The 21,391-nt window shown below is 42.1% G+C and overlaps 1 protein-coding gene across 2 annotated transcripts in view; it reads right to left on the bottom strand.

The window, feature by feature from the left end:
• Positions 1–21,391, bottom strand: part of Eml6 (EMAP like 6) — a 272,287-nt gene that overhangs the window by 137,001 nt on the left and 113,895 nt on the right. For both annotated transcript variants that reach the window (XM_057771307.1, XM_057771309.1), the window contains exons 4-7: positions 20,664–20,762; positions 17,853–17,921; positions 8,808–8,993; positions 6,719–6,854 (exon numbers count right to left, since the gene is read on the bottom strand). In XM_057771307.1, coding sequence (XP_057627290.1) covers positions 6,719–6,854; positions 8,808–8,993; positions 17,853–17,921; positions 20,664–20,762 — 490 coding nt within the window. The remainder of the gene's footprint in view (positions 1–6,718; positions 6,855–8,807; positions 8,994–17,852; positions 17,922–20,663; positions 20,763–21,391) is intronic.

The following is a 21,391-nucleotide window of genomic DNA, read 5'->3' as shown; positions in this document are numbered from 1 at the left end:
TGGTTTCCAGATTCTGGCTATTATGAATAATGCTGCTATGAACACAGTTGAGCAAATGCCCTTGTGATGTAGCGTTCATCCTTTGGTTATATGCCCAAAGAGTGGTACTGCTGGGTCTTTAGGTAGATTGAGTTCTAATTATGTGGGAAATCACCATAGTGATTCCTACAGCAGCTGTACAAGTTTGTGTTCCCATCAGCAGTAGAGGAGTGTTTCCCTTACTCCACACCCTCTCCAGCATAAGTTGTCATCAGTGTTTTTGATCTTGGCCATTCTTACAGGTGTAAGATGGAATCTCAGAGTTGTTTTGATTTGCATTTCTCTGATGGCTAAGAATGTTGAGCATTTCCTTAAGTGTCTTTTGGCCATTTGAGATTCTTCTGTTGAGAATTCTGTTTAGATATGTATGCTATTTTTTAAATTGGATTATTTGGTAGCTGGATGTCTACTTTCTTGAGTTCTTTATGTATTTTGGAGATCAGCCCTCTGTCTGATATGGGGTTGGTAAAGATCTTTTCCCATTTTGTAAGCTGCCATTTTGTCTTGCTGATCATGTCTTTTGCTTTACAGAAGCTTCTCAATTTCAGGAGGTCCCATTTATTCATTGTTGCTTTCAGTGTCTGTGCTATTGGTGTTAGATTTAGGAAGTAGTCTCCTGTGCCAATGTGGTCAAGGGTACTTCCCACTTTCTCTTCTATGAGGTTCAGTGTGGTTGAATTTCTGTTGAGGTCTTTGATCCATTTGGACTTGAATTTTGTGCATGGAAATGTATGAATCTCTTTGCATTCTTCTACAGGTTGATATACATTTATGCCAGCACCATTTGTTGAATATGCTTCTCTTTTTTTCCATTTTATGGTTTTACCTTCTTTCTCAAAAATCAGGTCTTCATAAGTGTGTGGGTTAATATCAGGGTCTTCCATTTGATTCTATTGGACCACCTGTCTGTTTTTATGACAATACCAAGCTGTTTTCATTTCTGTAGCTCTATAATAGAGCTTGAAGTCAGGGATGGCGATGCCTCCAGATGTTCCTTTACTGTACAGGGTTGTTTTAGTTATTCTAGGTTTTTTGTTTTTCCATATAAAATTTAGTATTGTTCTTTTGAGGTCTGTGAAGAATTGTGCTGGGGTTTTGATGGGTATTTCATTGAATCTGTATATTGTTTTTGGTAAGATTGTCATTTTTACTATGTTAATCCTACTTATCCATGAGCATGGGAGATCTTTCCATTTTCTGATATCCTCTTCATTTTATTCTGCAGAGACTTTCACTTGTTTGATTTGAGTTACCCCAAAATATTTTATGTTGTTTGTGACTATTGTGAAGGGTGATGTTTCTCTGATAGCTTTCTCAGCCCCTTTGTCATCTGTATATAGGAGGGCTACTAATTTTTTGAGTTAATTTTGTATCCTGCCATATTACTGAAGGTGTTTATCAGCTGTGGGAGCTCCCTGGTAGAATTTTGGGGGTCACTTATATATACTACCATATTATCAGCAAATAGCAAAAGTTTGACTTCTTTCTTTCCAATTTGAATCCCCTTGATCTCCTTTTGTCGTCTTATTGTTCTAGCTAGAACTTCAAATACTATATTGAATAGATATGGAGAGAGTGGACAACCTTGTCTTGTTCCTGATTTTAGCGGAATCACTTTGAGTTTCTCTTCATTTAGTTTGATGTTGGCTGTTGGCTTGCTGTATTGCCTTTATTATGTGTAGGAATGTTCCTTTTATCCCTGATCTCTCCAAGACCTTTATCATGAAAGGGAGTTGAATTTTGTTGAAGGCTTTTTCAGCATCTAATGAAATGATCATATTTTTTTTTCAGTTTATTTATATGGTGGATTGTATTGACAAATTTTTGTATGTTGAACCATTCCTGCATCTCTGGGATGAAGCTGACTTGATCACGTGGATGATTTTTCTGATGTGTTCTTGAATTCATTTTGCAAGTATTTTATTGAATATTTTTGCATGAATGTTTATGAGTGAGAATGGTCTGTAATTTTCTTTCTTAGTTGAGTCTTTGTGTGGTTTGGGTATCAGGGTAACTATACCCTCATAAAAAGCATTTGGCAGTGTTCCTTCTGCTTCTATTATGTGGAACAATTTGAGAAGTATAGGTATTAGCTCTTCTTTGAAATTCTGGTAAAATTCTGTGCTGAAATCATCTGGCCCTGTGTTGTTTTTGCTTTGTTTTATTTTTTGGTTTGGAGGCTTTTGATGACTGTTTCTATTTCCTTATGGGTTATAGGTCTATTTAATTTGTTTATCTGTTCTTGATTTAATTTTGGTATGTGGTGCTTATCCAGAAAATTGCCCATTTCCTTTAAAATTTCCAATTTTGTGGAGTACAGATTTCTGAAGTATGACCTGATGATTCACTGGATTTCCTCTGTGTCTGCTAATATGTCCCTCTTTTCATTTCTGATTTTGTTAATTTGGATATTCTTTCTCTGCCTTTTGGTCAGTTTGGATAAAGGTATGTCAATCTTGTTGATTTTCTCAAAGAACCAACTCTTTGTCTCATTGATTCTTTGTATTTTTTTCTTTGCCTCTATTTTATTGATTTAAGCTCTCAATTTGATTATTTCCTGCCATCTATTCCTACTGGGTGAGTCTGCTTCTTTTTGTTCTAGAGCTTTCAGGTGTTCTGTTAATTTGCTAGTATAGGATTTTTGCAACTTCTTTATTTAGTCATTTAGTGCTATGAACTTTCCTCTTAGCATTGCTTTCATTGTGTCTCATAAGTTTGGGTATGTTGTATGGTCATTTTCATTGAATTTTAGGAAATTTTTATTTTTTTCTTTATTTCTTCCTTGACCCAGCAGTGGTTCACTTGAGCATTGTTCAATTTCCATGTGTTTGTGGGTTTTTTGAAATTAGTGTTGTTGTTGAATTCTAACTTTAAGCCGTGGTGATCCGATAAGACATGGGGTTTTTCCAAGTTTTTGGTATCTGTTGAGGTTTGCTTTGTTACTGAGTATGTGGTCAATTTTTGAGAATGTTTCATGAGGTGCTGAGAAGAAGGTATATTCTTTTGTGTTTGTGTGAAATATTCTATAGATGTCTGTTAAGTCCACTTGACTCATAACACAGTTCCTTTTTTTCCTCTGTTAACTTTCTGTCTGGCAGACCTGTCCAGTGGTGAGAGTGAGGTGTTGAAGTCTCCCACTATTAGTGTGTGTGATTTAAGCTTTAGTAACAGTTCTTTTACAAATGTAGATGTCCATATATTTAGGGTGTAGATGTTCAGAATTGAGATTTCTTGATTTGATGGATTTTTCCTGTGATGAATATGAAATATCCTTCTTCATCTCTTCTAATTGATTTTAGTTTGAAGCCTATTTTGTTAGATATCAGAATAGCCACACCTGCTTGTTTCTTAGGTCCATTTGATTGGTAAATCTTTTCCCAACCCTTTACTCTGAGACAATGTCTGTCTTTGAGGTTGAGGTGTGATGGATTTATATTAAGGGATATTAGTGACTAGTGATCGCTTCTTCCTGTTGTTTTTGGTTTTGCTCTTGGTGGTGGCATTGTGTGTACATTTCCCTTCTTTGAATTTGTTGCTGTGAGATCATCTATTGCCTGTGTTTTTGTGGATGTAGCTGACTTCCTTGGATTGGAGTTTTCCTTCTAGTACTTTCTGTAGGGCTGGATTTGTGGATCAGTATTGTTTAAATCTAGTTTGCCATGGAATATCTTGAAAATTTTTCTGGGTATAGTAGTCTGAGCTGGCATCTATGGTCTTTTAGTGTCTGCATAACACCTGTCCAGGATCTTCTGGATTTCATTGTTTCCATTGAAAAGTCGGGTATAAATTTGATAGGTCTGCCTCCTTTATGTGTTATTTGACCTTTTTTCCTTTGCAGTTCTTAATATTCTTTCTTTATTCTGTATGTTTAGTGTTTTGATTATTATATGGCGAAGGGACTTTTTTTGTTTGTTTGTTTGTTTTTTGACCTAGTCCTTTGGTGTTCTGTAAGCTTCCTGTATTTTCATTGGCATGTCTTTCTTTAGGTTGGGAAAATTTTCTTCTATGATTTTGGTGAATATATTTTCTATGCCTTCAGGTGCAGGCAGACCAGAGTCTCCAGTGATCACTCCTCCAGGTGCAGGCTGGGGCTGGGGGGTCCAGTGGTTGCTGCAGTGGTGGGGTATCCTGCACAGAGGATGGCAGTGGATACCAGCTGGTGTGACACAGGTGCTCTTCTCCAGAGGAACTTCTTATGATAGTCTTTGGAAGCCACTGTGGTCACTGCTCCCAGAGGCCGCTCACTTCTGACGCTCCTGGCAGGGTCACTTATCCACCTCTGATGAGGTCGCTTGCTAGCCTCTGAGCTCTCAGTGGTCTCCTGCCCACCTCTGATGAGGTCGCTTGCTAGCCTCTGAGCTTTCAGTGGTCTCCTGCCCACCTCTGACGCTCCTGGCAGTTCATATCGTCCCTCCCCACCTCCCGCTTTTGACATGAAACTCTGTCTGGCTTCAAAATCACATGCTCCTCCCTCTACCTCCCAAGCGATGGGATTACAGATGGACAGCACCATGACGAGCTGGAGACAACATCTCGGTGTGTGATTATCTACATCTTAAAGACAGCACACAGTTTTGTGCCAGTTCATATCAGGTTTTGCAGCCAAACTAGTCATAGAAGCAATCTTTCAGTTCTAATCTGTTTGGCTTTTGAAATTACAAATGAAAGATCTTGTCTGAATTCAGTTGCAGATTTATATGATCATACATATGCATATGTAGCACTTTCACTAACGAAAAGGTACTGAGCACCCAGGCAGCAAAGAAATCTGTTCATCACAAAAAGTACAGGAATTATTGATGTAACTAAAGGACTACAGGTCCCTTGACTGTGGATGGTGTCCCTCAGGCTGTGAGGTTCATCTTCTTTCACTAAACGTGGGGAGGACAGATCCCTAGGAGTCTGTCTTGATGATTCTCGCTGACGTGAGTGTCACCCTCTGGCAGGCTGATCCATACTCAATTTAAAGTAGAAGTCAAAGGTTTGAGCTCAAGCCTGACGACGCGTGTAGGAGGACTGATTAGCAGTTTATCTCTGTAACAAAGCCGTATAATTTCCCTAACTGTAGTTAGTTCATTTCAAAACTCTTTCTTCTTGTCTGACAACTGAGTTAATGCAAGAGGCAAGCGTATGAGACTTTTGCGCTAAGACATTTGGAAATTGTGGGCTTCATTTCACAGGCCTGGGCGTCTGCAGGAGGGGCGAGAGAAATCTCCACAGGTTGCAAACTCAGTGAGACCTTGGGATAAGGGTTTACAAACGTTAATACGTGGCAGTCCCTTTACTTTAACTAAGTTTTCAAAAGACATTTGTTTAGTTGTTTGTCCGTGCACACACATGGGCAATGCATACATGTACATGTGCCACAGCACACACGTGAACGTCAGAGGATAACTTCCAGGACGCAGTTTTTTCTTCCTCTCACATGAGGTTCAGAGATTGAACTCAGGACTGGCATCAAGTGTCTTTGAGTTATCTCCCTGCCTCCAGTTAATATTTTCAAGATTAAGAAACAAAGTAGCAAGTATGATGTCATAGAATTGGAACATGACCATGAAAATGCTTTTGCTGGATGTTTAGAAAGTCATTTTAGTAAAATGAATAAAAACCAAAAAAAAAAAAATTCCCACAAAACATAGTTTCCATAGAAATAAAGCCAACAGTCACTGTTACCCAATAGCAAAAAGATGGGGGGGGGGGAATTCACTCATCCAAAGTCCTTGTGAAGGTAAATCCACAATGTAGTTATACATCCACACCAAGACCAAGAAAGTCCTGATGCTGTTTTGCCTGAGTTTGCTCCTCTCAAATGCCCTTCATTTCCATTTTCAAGGTCAGGGATAGGCAGAGCAGAAAGGTAAGATTTTTTTCTGAGGGTGGGACCAGTACACAGATCTGCTATACGGGGCTGGAGAGATGGCTCAGCAGTTAAGAGCACTGGCTGCTCTCCCAAAGGTCCTGAGTTCAATTTGCAGCACCCACATGGTGGCTCCAAACCATCTGTAACGAGATCTGGTGCCCTCTTCTAGCCTGCAGGTATACATGCAGGTAAAACACTGCATACATAATTAATTAATAAATAAATAAACAAATCTTTGGGAAAAAAAGGATCTTCTGTACCTCTGTTTCCTTCTGTCTGTCTGCTCCTTCCCCACCTTCACTCCAACCTTGCTCAGCCCCATATTCTATGTCTTAGTTAGGGTTTCTATTGCCATGAAGAGGCCCCATGGACACGGCAACTCTTATAAAAGGAAACATCTAATTGTGGTGGCTTACAGTTCAGTGGTTTAGTCCATTATAATCATGGCAGGGTGTAAGGCAGCATGTAGGCAGACGTGGTGCTGGAGAAGGAGCTGAGAGTTATTTCCTCTTGACTTCCAGGTAACAAGAAGACACTAGGTGTGGCTTGAGCATATATGAGACCTCAAGGCCTGCCTCCACAGTTGACATATCTGCTCCAACAAAGTCACACTTCCTAATGGTCCCACTCCCCTTGGGGGCCCATTTTCTTTAAACCAGCACACTCTGCAGATGTGTGTGCTCACAGGACCATGTCTAATGCAATTTGGCTAAAGGGTTTTGCTCTTGGAAAACTAACTTGCTTCTATATATCTGATTTTTCTGGATAAAACTGATCAAAACCACATTCTATTGTAATAAATACTAATGCATATGTTACCTTTATATCCTTGTTCTGTCTCCCTGAGATCAATTTTGGTTATTGGTTTGAAATCAGTGTCCCATAATCGTATACAGCCGTCTCGCCCACCAGTAGCAAAGCCTTCTTCACAAGCATACATGCTAAAGATTCCAGCCTGTCAATTAGAAGAGGTAACATTCAATCCTGCAATCTCTATAAATGCCACCATTGCTGAATCGCAATGATTAAGAACAGAGCAAAATAAAACAAAAGCAGATGCTGTGTTTTCTGTTGACATCTGACAGCAGATCAACACACCTCATCTCAGCTAGATCACTAAAATTATAGCCATCACCAGGATGCAAAGTAATTCCATTAACACAGCTAATTTGATAAGAGTGTTACCCCCACTGCCCAAAATGCCACTTATGAATACCTTGGTTGAAGCGGATACAGAATCAAATTCCCGCGTATGACAAACGAGCCTTCTAAAACAAAGACATGACAAAGGTGCCTCATTTCAGTTCTAAAGTAACCCAGTAGAGACACAGACTGAGGGCATGAACACTACGCCTTTGACAAGTGTAGAGGTGCCTGAGGTGCCATCTCAACCGCTCAGGAAGGGGTTACTCCTGACAAACTGAAAGGCACAAATAGCATCGTTCAGCATGTTGTACGTTATGGGATGACTCCCTTTTCATGTCTAAAACACTTGGAATCTTAAAGTGGGAAAACTATTTTACTTGATTTATTCAAAGCTGTTACTACTGCATTGTGTCAACAGAATATCCGGTGTAAAGAGAAACGCTGTGGGAAATCCTTCAGCCAATAGTCTTTTCGATTCCAGCCCGTTTGGGGCATGGTCTGACGTACTATAAGTACAAACAAAAAGTGCGTGTGGCCTTTTTTGCTGCTGGACTCAGCTCCCAGCATCCAGTGCACACAGAGGACTGTAGATGGCTACCCTTACTGTGAGTTTTGTCCCCAAATAAATAAATGTTTGTTATACTGATTCTGGGTTACTGTAAATTTCTTTAATATGCCTACAGAGAAACTGAGACCAAGGCAGCTCATTCAATGGATGAAAACAAATTCTGACCTCCTAATTGTTTTAAGAGTAGTTTGGCAAGGAAGCCAAGAAAAAAAAAATGGAAAGAAGCCTTGAAAGTATCCAAACTATTTCACTGAGCTGTCTGAAGTTTTCTTTATGCTAAGAGTAATGAGGTCTAGGGAAGAAGATTAGTGACAGAGGACTTGCCTCATGTGTAAGGCTCTGGGTTCAATTCCCAGCACTAAAAAATAAAGTACTGGGGTATAAACTTGAAGATATTAAGATAAAGCATTTTTACCCTACTTCTATTGTACCTTTTGTGTGCTAGGGACTGCACCCTGGTCTTCTGCGAGAGCAGAAAGTGCTCATAACCACTGAGCCAGGTCTCTAGTCCTTATACTTATTATCTTAAACAAAAATACAAAACTTGACATTGCACGCAACCCTCGCAGAGCATACAGTGAATCTCGCTATGGATCCTTTCCTCTGATTTCCCTCGTCTCCATTTCCATCGTGCAATCTGAAGTCGTCATTTTCCTCTGTGTCAAAAGGCGGCAAAGTCTGCCCTTGTTTTCACAGAGCACGGAGAGAAAGGTCATCAGTGACACCCGCTTTTCTGAGCAATACCACACTAACCGAGCTGATGCTCCAGCCAGCACTTCAGCAGATCGAGGACACTCCCCTCACCACCTAGTGCAAACCCAGCATCCATCCGCATCCCATCTAGTCCAGCTACCGCCGTAAAGTGGAGGCAATGGCGAGAATCAGCCTGAACCCAGGGAAGCAGGCTGTGGCGCTGGCAATGTCCTAGGCTGTGATTTAACAAGGGGTGATGGGCTCTAGCCATATATCAAACTACTTCTAAAGAATAGGGCTGATCAGTCAATCAATAGTTAAGGCGAAGACTGATTTAGTAAGTTTTTCTTTCAGGTAGCAAAAGCAACTTGAGAAATCTTCATGAGTGCTTGCAACGGTGTGGTGACGTCTCCTGACTATAAAGCAGAGGGAAGAAAGAGGAGAAGTGTGGCCCTATCGTATTCAGCATGCCACCTCGAAGCTCCATCCGGCAATACTCACACTGTGCGCCCCTTGAATGGTTCGCACCAGGGTCAGCCCTTTCCAGACGTAGATGTCCCCGTTTAGAGCACCAGAGTATGTGATGTCGTCTTTGGCACAGGCAAGGCAAAGGATAGTCTGAAGATCTCCTGTTTTGCCAAATATCCCTCTTTTTGCAGTCAGGGCATTTCCACACAGTGTCCAAAACTATGGAGAAATAAAAAATACATCCCAAAGTAGAGCACAATATTCATCATTGATACTTTCAGGAATTTCTCAAGATATACTTTATCTGAACTAAGTACACATAAATTGTGTCTTGGCGATAGTGGGCAACCATGAAACATTTCTGCATACTTCTAGAAGCATGAGAAAAACCAATAGTGAAAATTTTAAAGTTTAAAAGCTCCGAAATTTCAAAACTTTAATGTTTAATGACATTATAGAAGATGACTTCAGCGTTCACAGAATGGAATTGGGGGAGTCACACTTTGTTTACTCTTTTATCAAATGAGAATAGATTTATTGTAGAAAAATTCAGAAATATAGGTAAGTGTAGGAAGGAAGCCAAGTATGGCAGCACATGCCTGTAATCTCACACTTGGGAGGCAGAGGGAGGAGGACCAATGCACACTGGAGACTAGCCCAAGCTACATAGCAACTTCCAGGCTAGCCAGAGCTATATAACAAGAGCCTGAATAAAACATGTAGCATACATGTGTGTGCATGTGTGTGCATGCACATATGTGTACACACATTAGCACATTACATAAAGTAAAACTGAGATTAGGAATAACTTCACAATACTGTAACAAAATATCATCTAGTCTTTTGCTTGTTGGTTTGTTTGTTTTGAGACAGGGTTTCTCTGTGTAGCCCCTGCTGTCCTGGAACTCATTCTGTAGACCAGGCTGACTTGGACCTCACAGAGATCTGATTGCCTCTGCTTCTTGAGTGCTGGGATTCAAGGTGCTTATAACCACCGCCCAACATTCATCTAGCCATTTTAATATGTATATGTCTGTTTTAAAAATTGCTTTCTAGACTGGTTGGTGAATTTGGTTAAAGCACGGTACCAATAAAAATAATTGCTTTCTAAGCAAAGTGTTACATTTTTTTTTTACCGTAGCATTGTTCATAAATGTTTTTAAATACAAATGGTATTTTCATAAAGTCAAATATCACCCAGACGTCTCCATTTTACTTGCACAGATCATGTGGAAGATGGCAAGCACAATGCTTGGACCACTTGTAGAGAAGAGCAGGGACACGCCCATGGCTAAACAGAAACCCAGTACTTTCCCTCGGTGCAGTTTCTCATGTATGAACTGGCCTAACTTTGGTGCCATTACACAGCCCTCACGGTCTCCAGATGCTTTCCACATCTGTTGTTTAACCTCACAAATGGTGTGAGCATAGGTTAAGACAGATTCTGTTACTGTTTCCATATGGGAGGGAGGGAAAGCAGGCAGAAGTACTTTGCTGAAGACGCAGATTCCTGTAAGGACTCTACACGAGGAACGGCGGAAACGTTGGCCGCCGCTTTGAGAGTACACTGAGAAGGGGGCATGTGAAACACAAGCAAGGATTTCATGATGGCATATGCAGATTCTGCTCAAGAGGCAGCACCAATGTGAAGCTACAGGAATCAGGTTACAAAACATGGCATGAGCAAGAATAGGATTCATGGTGGGCAAGAAATTGCATCTCCCTCAAGAGAGCAACATTAGCTGTGAGGGCCAGGAACATATGAAAGAAAAAGCAGTGTCTGCTCTAAGATGTGTCTGTGCCTGCAGGGGAGGAGACGGTGGTCCTCCAGAGTGCAGCAGCGAGGGACTGGCCGGTACAGTCCTGCGCTGATTGCACCGGCACAGTGGTGGTGGGAAGGAACTCGGGAAGACACACCATGTCAAAGATGAGAGCATGTGTCCAACTATTTGGAATGCTCAGATGAGCAAAACACGACATTTCTCTGGGCAGTATTTTTGCAAAAAGGTATTGAAATGAGTACAAAAGGAATGAAGAAATTTGGAAAAAAAACTAATTAGGTACAAGACTTTTGGGGACACTAACATCTTGATTGTGCACTTGGTCACAGATGACCATCGCATGCCAGAGAAGTTGGATCCGTGGTGACACCCAGACAGACATTCCCCTTCTCGTTGTGCTTTCTCGTGTGTGAAGACGGAATGGAGAGAAGCTATTTTGTCTCTTGACGTGAGACATGGATCTCTGGCATGAGTTAAATATTTCTACACGACAACCCCCAAAGATACAGATCATTATCCCAAGACTGACTGAACAAAGGCTGTTCTGACAAACCAGAGGGTTTAACACCTACATAAAACATTTCAAGCCATCAAACGACTCTCTTAAAAGGCATATATAAATGCCAGGAAAAGTAAGAGATATTTCTGGGAAAAAAAAGAATGCTTAATTTATTTTCTTTTCTTGAGAACTATTTCATCTAGCAAACAGCAGTATTTTCAACTAACCATGTACCACTAAATGAGAAGACATTGTTTATTCTCCAGTTTCCTCTGGCAGATTATAATACAAACCTTGTTAGTACAGGCGGGTACTCTGGAGTTTATCTGGCCCTAGAGAGTCTCCCAGGTCTTTTCATCCTATGATGAAAGACCTCAGAAGGCTCAACATTACCCACAATCTGTAGGCTTATTAGCTGTGTAACCAATGAAGTAGACACTGCCCAACTGCTTTGTTTATGAGCATTCATTTCCGATGACCATATTCTCCAACATGATAAACCATGAAACTTACAAAACCAGGCATGATTCTACGCTGGCTACAGAAGCTTTGCACCAGAGGTTTTCTTGACATGCAGCCTTTTACTCTCAACTTTTTAAAATTTTTAATTAATTAATTTTTTCCCCAGCCCGATCACGGTTTCCCCCCTCTCCCTTCTCTATCCCTAACTACCCTTCTTCCCTGCCCATCTAGTCTTCTTCCTTTCTCTCCAGAAAAGGGCCAGCCCACCATATGAGTCAATCAGCCATGGCATATCAAGTTGCAGTAAGACTAGGCACCTCCCCTCCTTCTAAGGTTGAACTGGACAACCTAGTAGGAGGAAAGGGTCCCAAAAGCATTTAACAGAGTCAGAGACAGCCCTGCTCCCACTGTTAGGAGCCCTACAAGACCAAGCTACACAACTGTAACATATATGAGCAGAGGGCCTCGTCCCATCCAAGTTCTCTGGTTGGCAGTTCAGTCTCCGTGAACCCCGATGAGACCAGGTTAGTTGATTCTGTGGGTTTTCTTGTGGTGTCCTCTCTGACTTCCATAACCCGTCCTTCTCTTCTACAGGATTCTACAAGGTCCGCCTAATGCAACTGTTTCCATCGGTTGCTAGGTAAAGCCTCTCTGATGACAACTGGACAGGAACTCAAGAAAATAACCATCAAAAACCAAACAGTCCTTGGAGCTGGAGAGATGGCTCAAAGGTTAAGAACACTGGTTGCTCTTCCAGAGGTCCTGAGATCAATTTCCTGCAACCACATGGTGGCTCACAACCAACCATCTAGTGCTCTCTTCTGGCGGTCAGGGATACATGCAGATAGAACACTGTATGCATAATAAACAAATACATCTTAAAAAACAAAAACAAATAATCCAATTAAAAAATGGGGTACAGATATAAACAGAATTCTCAACAGAGGAATCTCAAATGGCCGAACTACACTTAAAGGAAATGTTCAACATCCTTATCCATCATGGAAATGCAAATCGAAATGACCATGAGATTCCATCTTACACTTGTCAGAATGGCTAAGATCAAAAACAGAAGTGACAGCTCATGCTGGTGAGGATGTGGAGCAAGGGGAACACTCCTCTATCGCTGGTGGGAGTGAAAACTTGTACAGTCACTTTGGAAATCAATGAGGTGGTTCCTCAGAAAACTGGGAATCAACCTACCTCAAGATCTGCTTATACCACTCCTGGGTATACACCCAAAGGATGCTCTACCTTAAGATCCGCTTATACCACTCCTGGGTATACACCCAAAGGATGCTCTACCTCAAGATCCGCTTATACCACTCTGGGGTATACACCCAAAGGATGCCCTACCTCAAGATCCGCTTATACCACTCTGGGGTATACACCCAAAGGATGCTAAGATCCGCTTACACCACTCCGGGGTATACACCCAAGGGATGTGCTACCATACCATAAGGGCACTTGCTCAGCTGTGTTCACAGCAGTTTTATGAGTAATAGCCAGGAACTGGAAACAGCCCAGGTGTCCCTCGAGTGAAGAATGGATGAAGAAAAGATGGTCCATGTATGCAATGAAGTATCACTCATATATTTAAAAATGACATCATGAAACTTGCTGGCAAATGGATGGAACCAGGAAAGATCATCCTGAGTGAGTAACCCAGACCCAGAAAGACAAATACGGTGTGTCCTCTCTTATAAGTGACTTCCAGGCATAAAGTAAAGGATAACCGTGCTACAATCCAAGAGACCCAAAGAAACCAGGCAACCAGGAGGGCTCAAGGTGGGGGAGGCGGACACATGACTCTCTCTTTGAAGGGGAAACAGAATAGGCACCACAGGGGGATAGGGGTGGGGGTGGGTTCTGGATGGGGGAATGGGAACAGGAAGGATCAGGTAGGGGGAGGATGGAGGGAGGGAGTACTGGGAGAGATAACTGGAATCAGGGGCATCTCTGTGATGAGCTAGAAACCTAGCGCGATGAAGACTCCTGAGAGGCTATGAGTTCTAAGACTTCTGGCAACGAGGAGTACAGAGCCTAAACCGACCATGTCCTGAACCCAGGCAAGGCTTCCAGTGGTGGGACTAGGGGGGTATCAACCCCCATAACCTTTGACCTACAATTTGCCTTGCCTACAAGGTGTGCTGGGTTAAAGGGAGTGCAGAAATTATGGGAGTGGCCAACCAATGACTGGTGTAGCTTGAAACTCACACCATGAGAGGGAGCCCACCCCTGACACTGTCTGGAGGATCAGGACCCAGAGGCTGGACAGTCCAGAGACCTAGGATCGAACCAAACATGACTGGCAAAAAAAGTCAATGAAATTATTCCTAATGAGATCTTTTTAAACTCACAGATTGTTGCCTGCTCTTCTAACTGGAACCATTCTCCATTAACTCGGGGTTTAGGTAGAAGAGATGACTCAGAAGGCAAGAGCATGTCACTCTCAGCAAAGACATGTTTGGTTCCTAGTGTCTACACACACCAGCGGGTCACAATCACCTGGAACTCCAGTCCCAGGGATCCAGTGCCTCTGTAGGCACCCGAACTGACATCCCACAAATACACATAGTTAAAACAAATAAACTCATTTTAAAAAACTGATTTGATTTGTTGTAGATTTATGTCTATGCAGAACAAATAAGGGGATGGCTGCAGATATGCGCAGGTTCTTCTGCTTCTATACACGTGTGCATTTGTCTTAGGAGAAAGCATCTATGCCCACTGGACTAGTGTGCAGGGTAAGGAGCCCTTAGTGTTTCCAACACAGTGCTAGGGCTTCATCTGTCTCTTCGTGGAGCTGATTAAAAGTTAAGGCAGCATGAAAGGAAGCAGAGAGGATTCTGGGGAACGCTTTCATTGGGCAGCTCATCCTAATGAATCCAGTAAATGTAGGTTTGGGCGAAAAGCTAAGCTGTAAGATTGACCATGGAGGCAACTTTTAGTAGGGATCTGTGTTTGAATCTTACGTCCGCCAGCATTTTGGCCATTTTAGAAAATGGAGAAGGAAGGAAACGTTATTGTGGCCTTACTGGTTCCATACAGCACTCAGTGGAACTCTTGAAGAATTCTGGAGTACATAGTTTGGGGGCAAGAGGGATGGAGTTAGCCTTGAGGAGATTATGCTCCCCCACCTAGAACATGTACATATACAAAAAAAGGGGGGAAAGTAAGCAGTACCTGCTCTCTCAGAATAACTCACAGATACAATATAAAAGGGAAAAGTTTGAAATCACCCACTAACTCTACCCAGAGACAACAATTCAACATTTGGTGATGGTATTTCCTAAACAAAAATGTATTTAAGGAATGCAGAGTTGGTGACAGGCTGGTGATTGGCGTGATCCATCACGCAGGTGTGAGCGAGGAGGCAGCAAAGCCTCTGGGTCCAAGGACGCCAGCAGGGCTCCAGGCTGCCGCATGCCTCATTCCAGGAATCGTTTAAACCGGAGATACCGCGAAGAGAGGCTCACAAGCTCTGAGGAGGCCTTTTTAATAAGATCTGTCTGTGGGGCAGGGTCGCAGACAGCTCTTTCAACGTAAGGGCTGGGGCGGGAGGTGCATTCCAAACTCAGAAAGAAAAGTCCGTATTTTCTCTCATATGTGGAACCTAGATTTAAACTTTTAGTTTTGAATATGTGAACTGATGGGCCATGAAACTAGAAAGGGGGTCATAAGAGGAGGAAAAGGTTAGGGAGGGCAGGTAAAATGACCTGAAAACACGAAAGGGAGTTTGGGGAGGAAGAGAACCAGCAGAGCTGGCAGGAGGCATGGGTGGGGAAGGCTCTGCGGAAGGAAAGACTTACAGCAAAGCATACTGACATACGGGAATGCCATAGTGAAATCCATACCTCTGCAGGAGCCAGAAGGAGACTAAACTTCCCCATGGCAAATACATTGGATATTTCCCAGTATTGGTAAATAACCATCTAAACCATGACTCACAATTATTATACACAGCATCATAACAACGTAGCATGATTTATTTAAACCACAGGGGGTAACCGGGCAGTCTGAGGTTTTCTTCACCCTGGCTTTGCCATTGGAAAGTTACTCAGCAGTGAGTCGGTTCTTGGTTCACATTCCTGGCAATTCACATGGGAGGAACTCCAAGTTATGAACTACTGGACCAGGGGGAGCAACATCTTTAGAGCTATCAACAAATACTGCCAGAGTTCTGGTCAGAAAGACTAAACTGATGTCTCCACAGTCAGGCTTAGGAGGGGCCCCTCACTGAATCTTGAGTCAACAACAGATACAATGTAACCATGATTTTAACTTGAATAATTATTTTTAAGTTTGTATCCTCTAAGAGTTAGCATTTTCATGCATCTATTGGCCAACACTGGTCCTATTTTTGTTGGTTATATATTCTATTTTTTCAAAAGTCTTTATATTTCAAGAATACACTAATATCTACTATGTTTGTCCTTTATACTTGCTAGTGTGTGGGTTTCCCCAGGAGAAAGGAAATACGGAATATATTTAACTATTTATAAATCTCTGTCTGCCAATGTTATCATTACAGTCTCTTTCTTTACTTGCACATAGAAGAGAACCTTTGCACAGAGAACAGTTATACATTTACCTAGGTATTTCTTGTAGTGAGACGAGTCCTCGAAGCCGTATAAGGCAATACTATTTTATAGAGCTGACCATTTAGGTGTTCTGTACACCAAGGCTGTGTGCCACACTGCAGCGATCCAATGACAGCTTTCCAACCACCAGACAGTGTTTTGCTGATACCTTGCAATTTTGTAGTCAGGACAAAGATGGAATCTACCCAGATAGGTAGCTGTTCCTTTGGTCTGGTTTGTTCTGCCCCCTGGTGGGCTCTGCACAAACTGTCACTCTATAAAATCGGATCTAGACGGTGTCTGTGTCTGTGCGGAGAGGAGACTGCAGCTGCCCAGTCCATCAGCATACCCACATGACCTCTCGGAAGCACCTCCTCCCAAACTACGCTTGCTCCAGCCGTTCTCTGGTCTGTCTGTGCCTTCCTGACTTGGAAGCAGTCAATTCTTTTACAACGCCCAGGAAACACTATGCTCCTCTAGTTACTGTTTAGTCGTCTTAAATACTTCACACTTGAGTTTGGTTGGAATTTGCTCTGTGTTCAATTCCCAGCACTCACATGGAAGGTAATATGAAACTCTTCAGTCGACTATTTTTAGTACCCGGGGGCTAGAGACACTACTATATTCAAAATTGCCATACAATTGTCTGTTTCACTGCTTTAATTTTTTTTAAAGTACAGCATTTTAATTATAGCTTCTCATATGCCTATTAAATAGTACCTATTATTCCCCATTATTGGTTTTTAATAGTTTTTTAATTAGTTCCTTTAATCCTAGTTATTAGTGATCAGTTATTTTCATTTTCTTATTTGTCCATCTGGACAACAGTGTGCTTCAGAATCACAAAACAATGGCAGGAAAGTGAAGCGCCCAGCAGGCGGCTGGACAGGTGTAGCGAGCTGCATGAAGCCACACCTGATGGCAATGTAGAGAGCTGCGTGGAGTCACACCTGATGGTGCTGGCTCCCGCCCTCCGCGATCCCGAAAGCGAGTGCTCTCTGTGATAATCAACACCTATGGCTAAAGCCTGACTTATGCTATTATCACGCAATGACTGTCAGCTGCGTGCATATGCGTGGACCTATGGGCAATGCCCACCTGGCAATCTGGGGTTGGCAGCCCAGGCCTACTTCAGGGCTGGGAGAGGTTTGCCCGAGGGAGAGAGGAAGAGAGAGAAGGAGAGAAGGGAAAAGATTGCTGTGAATAAAGTCCTGGAATAAACTGCAGTGAGAAGAGCTCTGGTGGTCGCGTCATCCTTGCTGGACAAGGGGGGCCGCGACAGACAGGAAGCTTGGATCACTACTAACCTGAAGTTGCAGAATACATCCATGTTTTAAAACACCCGTATGGCTGGACATGGTGGCTCATGCCTTTAATCCTAGTACTCAGGAGGCAGAGGCAGGCCAGATCTCTGAGTTCAAAGCCAGCCTGGTCTACAGAGTGAGTTCTAGGACAGCCAGGGGTACACATAAAAATGCTGCCTCAAAAGAGAGAGGGAGCGGGGGCTGGAGAGATGGTTCACCAGCTAAGAACACTGCCTGCTCTTCCAGCGTTCTCAGGCTCAATTCCCAGCACACACATGGCAGCTCACAATTGTCTCTTCCAGGGAATCTAACATCCTCACACAGATATATAAACAGGCAAAAGCATCAATGCACATGAAATACAAACAAAAAAATTACCTTAATCAACACCTAAAATTTTTTCATGCAAGATACCCAACTTAAAGACACAAATAAAAAGGCTACTGTACCTTTATATGCTTCACTCCGCAGCTGACCATTCTATTTGGCTGATATGGATCCCATGAAATATCAAAAATCTGTCGAGAAATAGAACGTTCTTCAGAGATCAGTGCAATCACCAAGACTCTAACCCGTGTTAATGTGCCTGTGCAAGATGCAGATGGAGGTCCTGGCTCTGAGAACCAGAGCTGGCGCTCTGTCCTCATGGCTACCCACTTTCAGCCCAAACAGATGAGCTGTCAACCTTAGTCACTGAGCACAACTGTCTCAGAGATTAGATTTTTCCATTTGTGAAAATAACTTTTGACAATTAGTGGAATCTTTTAAATCAAATTTTCTGGAACTCTTCACAATGCTGACAAAACACTTTGGAGATAGCTTTTCCATAAAGATGAGAAGAATTACAAACAGTACATCTCACTTAAGAAAGTGTTTGATAGCTAGCTATGATCCAGCATGGGCAAGTGCCCAGTCATAACAGAAGGTGAGAAAGGAGTTGTTTTCCTGGCACTACACTAAATTATCCCAGCCCCTTAAACCATTCAATGTGCTTCTAAGAACGCTTTTATTTTCAATTCTCAAAAAACTGAAAACATACCAGCTAGCCTATTTTTCATTCTTTATGAGACAGTTTGCATGGAGTTCTAGTTCCATTTAGAAGACAGAAAACACCGCCCGCCAGTCTCGAAGGCTACTATCGCCATGACTATTGAAGACATGCACACTCAAGGCCCATACGCGCTGTGGGCATAGGAGTGCAGTTACTGGCATTTAAACACAGATTCCAGAATGTTTGGATGCAGGTGGGCTGTGGGCCACAGTCTATAAGGTGCCAATAGAAAGGAACAGGAAGCGAGTGCATTGTACAATATTCCCAAATAATTGATAGAAACATTATGTTCTTATCAATCTTCTCCTAACTATCAGCTACGGCAGAGCAAAGGGGCAGTCACTAAGATCAGACGAGCACGCCATGCGATAGTCGGTCGTGCTGGAGGAGAAAGCCGGACAAATGAAACTGAACAGCATTTAACCGAGCAGGGAGTGATTTTGCCAAGTGAGCAGCCCTCAGGAGCAGCGGCTCTCTGCTGTACACACAGACAGGACATACAGGACAGCAAGGATCTGAGGTTTAAATGCTGCTTAGTGCTGGAGCTTGAAGTGTGTCTTGTTTAGGAATGGATCTCTGCCTGTGATTGGCGATTGGTTACAAAAGGATGCTCGAAAATTAAGCTTTTGGTTTGTTTCCACTCCAAAGCATAACTCATTCTATATTCAGAAACTCAAGGTATAGAGGCAGCCAAATTTAGTCTAATAGAAACCCACAACCTTCCTATTAGAACACTTTACACATAAGCCAGGGAGGTATTATTTCTAAGTAAATAACACCAATGAAGAATATTTTCAACTTTAATCTTCTATTTACCCCCCATCCAAGGTAACAGGTCAACAAGCCTGACATACAACATATTAATTCACGTTAGACCAGAAACAGAAGTAGTTAATCACAGAATAACTTGGCTGAAATACTGCCCTCTCAACAGAGCCAAATGTGGCATCACAATTTTGTATACTGCATCTCAAATCCGCCTTTATGATCACTGGCCTAATCCAACTCGTGACAGGGCCCAGAAGGCTGCCCTGAGCAAGCCTGGACCGATGTCACTGAAGCTATGAGGCAAAAGAAATCCTTCCTTTTATTTTCTTAGGTGTGTTGTCACAGCAACAGAGAAAAACGACTAATGCACGCATAGAAAGCCAGCTTCAATAAATTGCAAATTCCTGAGCGAGAGCCCTAATGGCACTAGGCTGAGAAGCCGCCTGGTAGGGTTACATATGCAATTACAGTTAGGAACCAATAAGTCAGCCACTCCCCAGTCCTTTTTCTAAGACTTGATGTGAGTTCTACCGAGTCACTCCCTGGTCTTTGGAAGACTTAATGCTGGAAGGGAGTTTGCAACTACCTTGGGGTTCCTTTAGCTTACAAATGTACCACTAAAAACATTTTTTCAGAAGTCATACTAAGCAAGATAATGACTTTGATGCTTAGTTAGGGCCTCGTTATATACGGACAATTATAGAAAAATACAGAAAGAAGGTTAAGAAACAACAAAAAAAGAGGCAATAAAGAAATCCGGTCTTTCAGTTGCATAAGACCACAGGGAAATTAGTGTCTGATCAGTTTCAGGTTATACCTCCTCATCCCTTACCTTGCCATTTGTGCCTACATGGAATTACCATTTCTGATCACGCTACATTTACTGTGATAAGCAGACTGTAGTTAACACTCAGCATTAAGAAATCACAAATAAAATGCAAACTCTTTTTTTTTAAAGTGAGGAGTTTATTGAGAGAAGGGGGAAGGAGAAGGAAAAGAGAAAGAGAAAAAGAGAGAGAAAGGAACAGAGAGAGAGAGAGAGAGAAAGAGACAGAGGGAGACAGAGAGACATGGACCAGTTTGCCTCTTCAGAAGAACAGTAGGAAAAACTATTTTAATTTTTTTTATAAACTCTTATAATAACATTTTTGTGAACATTTTCTAACAACCATTTCCATGAGTCAATGAATACATCTAAGCTACTATAATTACAAATTCTTTTCTACTTTGAGTTTCTAAGAAGCCAAATGCCAGCATTGAAAATCTGCTTTGCTTATGAAAAGCAGTAACAATGGTTAGCCACTGATCACAGGTAAATCATGCTTAGACGCTAAACATGTAGGAGAAAAATCTATATGTGGCAGGTTTACTTTTAAAGACATAAAATGACAATGACTTTATAGTTCTGAATCTGCATTGTTCAATACCACAAAGCTCTTACCCGGTCAGAATGGCCAGTGGCTGAGGCCAGAAGTTTCCCCTTTCTCCAGTCCCAAATGCAGACTGTGTTTTTTGCATCCAATCCCACGGAGGCTAACCTCTTGATAAAAAAAAAAAAAATGAAGAAAGAATAATTTAATATTTGAAAGAGTGGGAAGATTTCCTATTATTCACACCCACTTTCAACAAATAGTTACTGATAATCCACGACAGACTAGACATTGAACCACAACCCATGCTAATCCGAAGCTGAAGTCATGGCTGTAGCCGGATCACACAGATGTTTGAGTCCTGGAAGGTCACACTCATTTGGTTTTCACTGTTGCATTCCAAACGTGCAGTGTGTGAAGTTGCTGACAAGTCAGCTGAAGTCGTAGGAACACAGCTCGAAGGCAGGAATTAGTAATAGTGAAACTTTTACTGTAGAGGATTGGAATGATGACTCACACCTGTCGGCTCTGCCCCCAGTCGACTGAGGCAGGAGATGTACAATTCCACAGCCAGCCTGGGATACTTAGTGAGTTGTAGACTACAGTGTGAAATCCCGTCTTTAAAAAAAAAAAAATGATGCAGGATCTCACTCTAGCTCAGGCTGACTTGGAGCTCACTCTGCAGACCAGGCTGGCCTCAAATTCATGATGGTTCTCCTGCCTTAGCCTTCTGAAAGCTGATAGTATACAGATGAGTCAAATACTTGAATACTCAAATTTTATCACACGGTACAAGATG

Source organism: Chionomys nivalis, chromosome 6 (genome assembly GCF_950005125.1).
Source record: "Chionomys nivalis chromosome 6, mChiNiv1.1, whole genome shotgun sequence".
In the NCBI taxonomy this organism is placed as follows: domain Eukaryota; kingdom Metazoa; phylum Chordata; class Mammalia; order Rodentia; family Cricetidae; genus Chionomys; species Chionomys nivalis.
The sequence above is the reverse complement of the archived record's forward strand: the minus strand, read 5'-3'. Positions and strand labels throughout refer to the sequence as shown.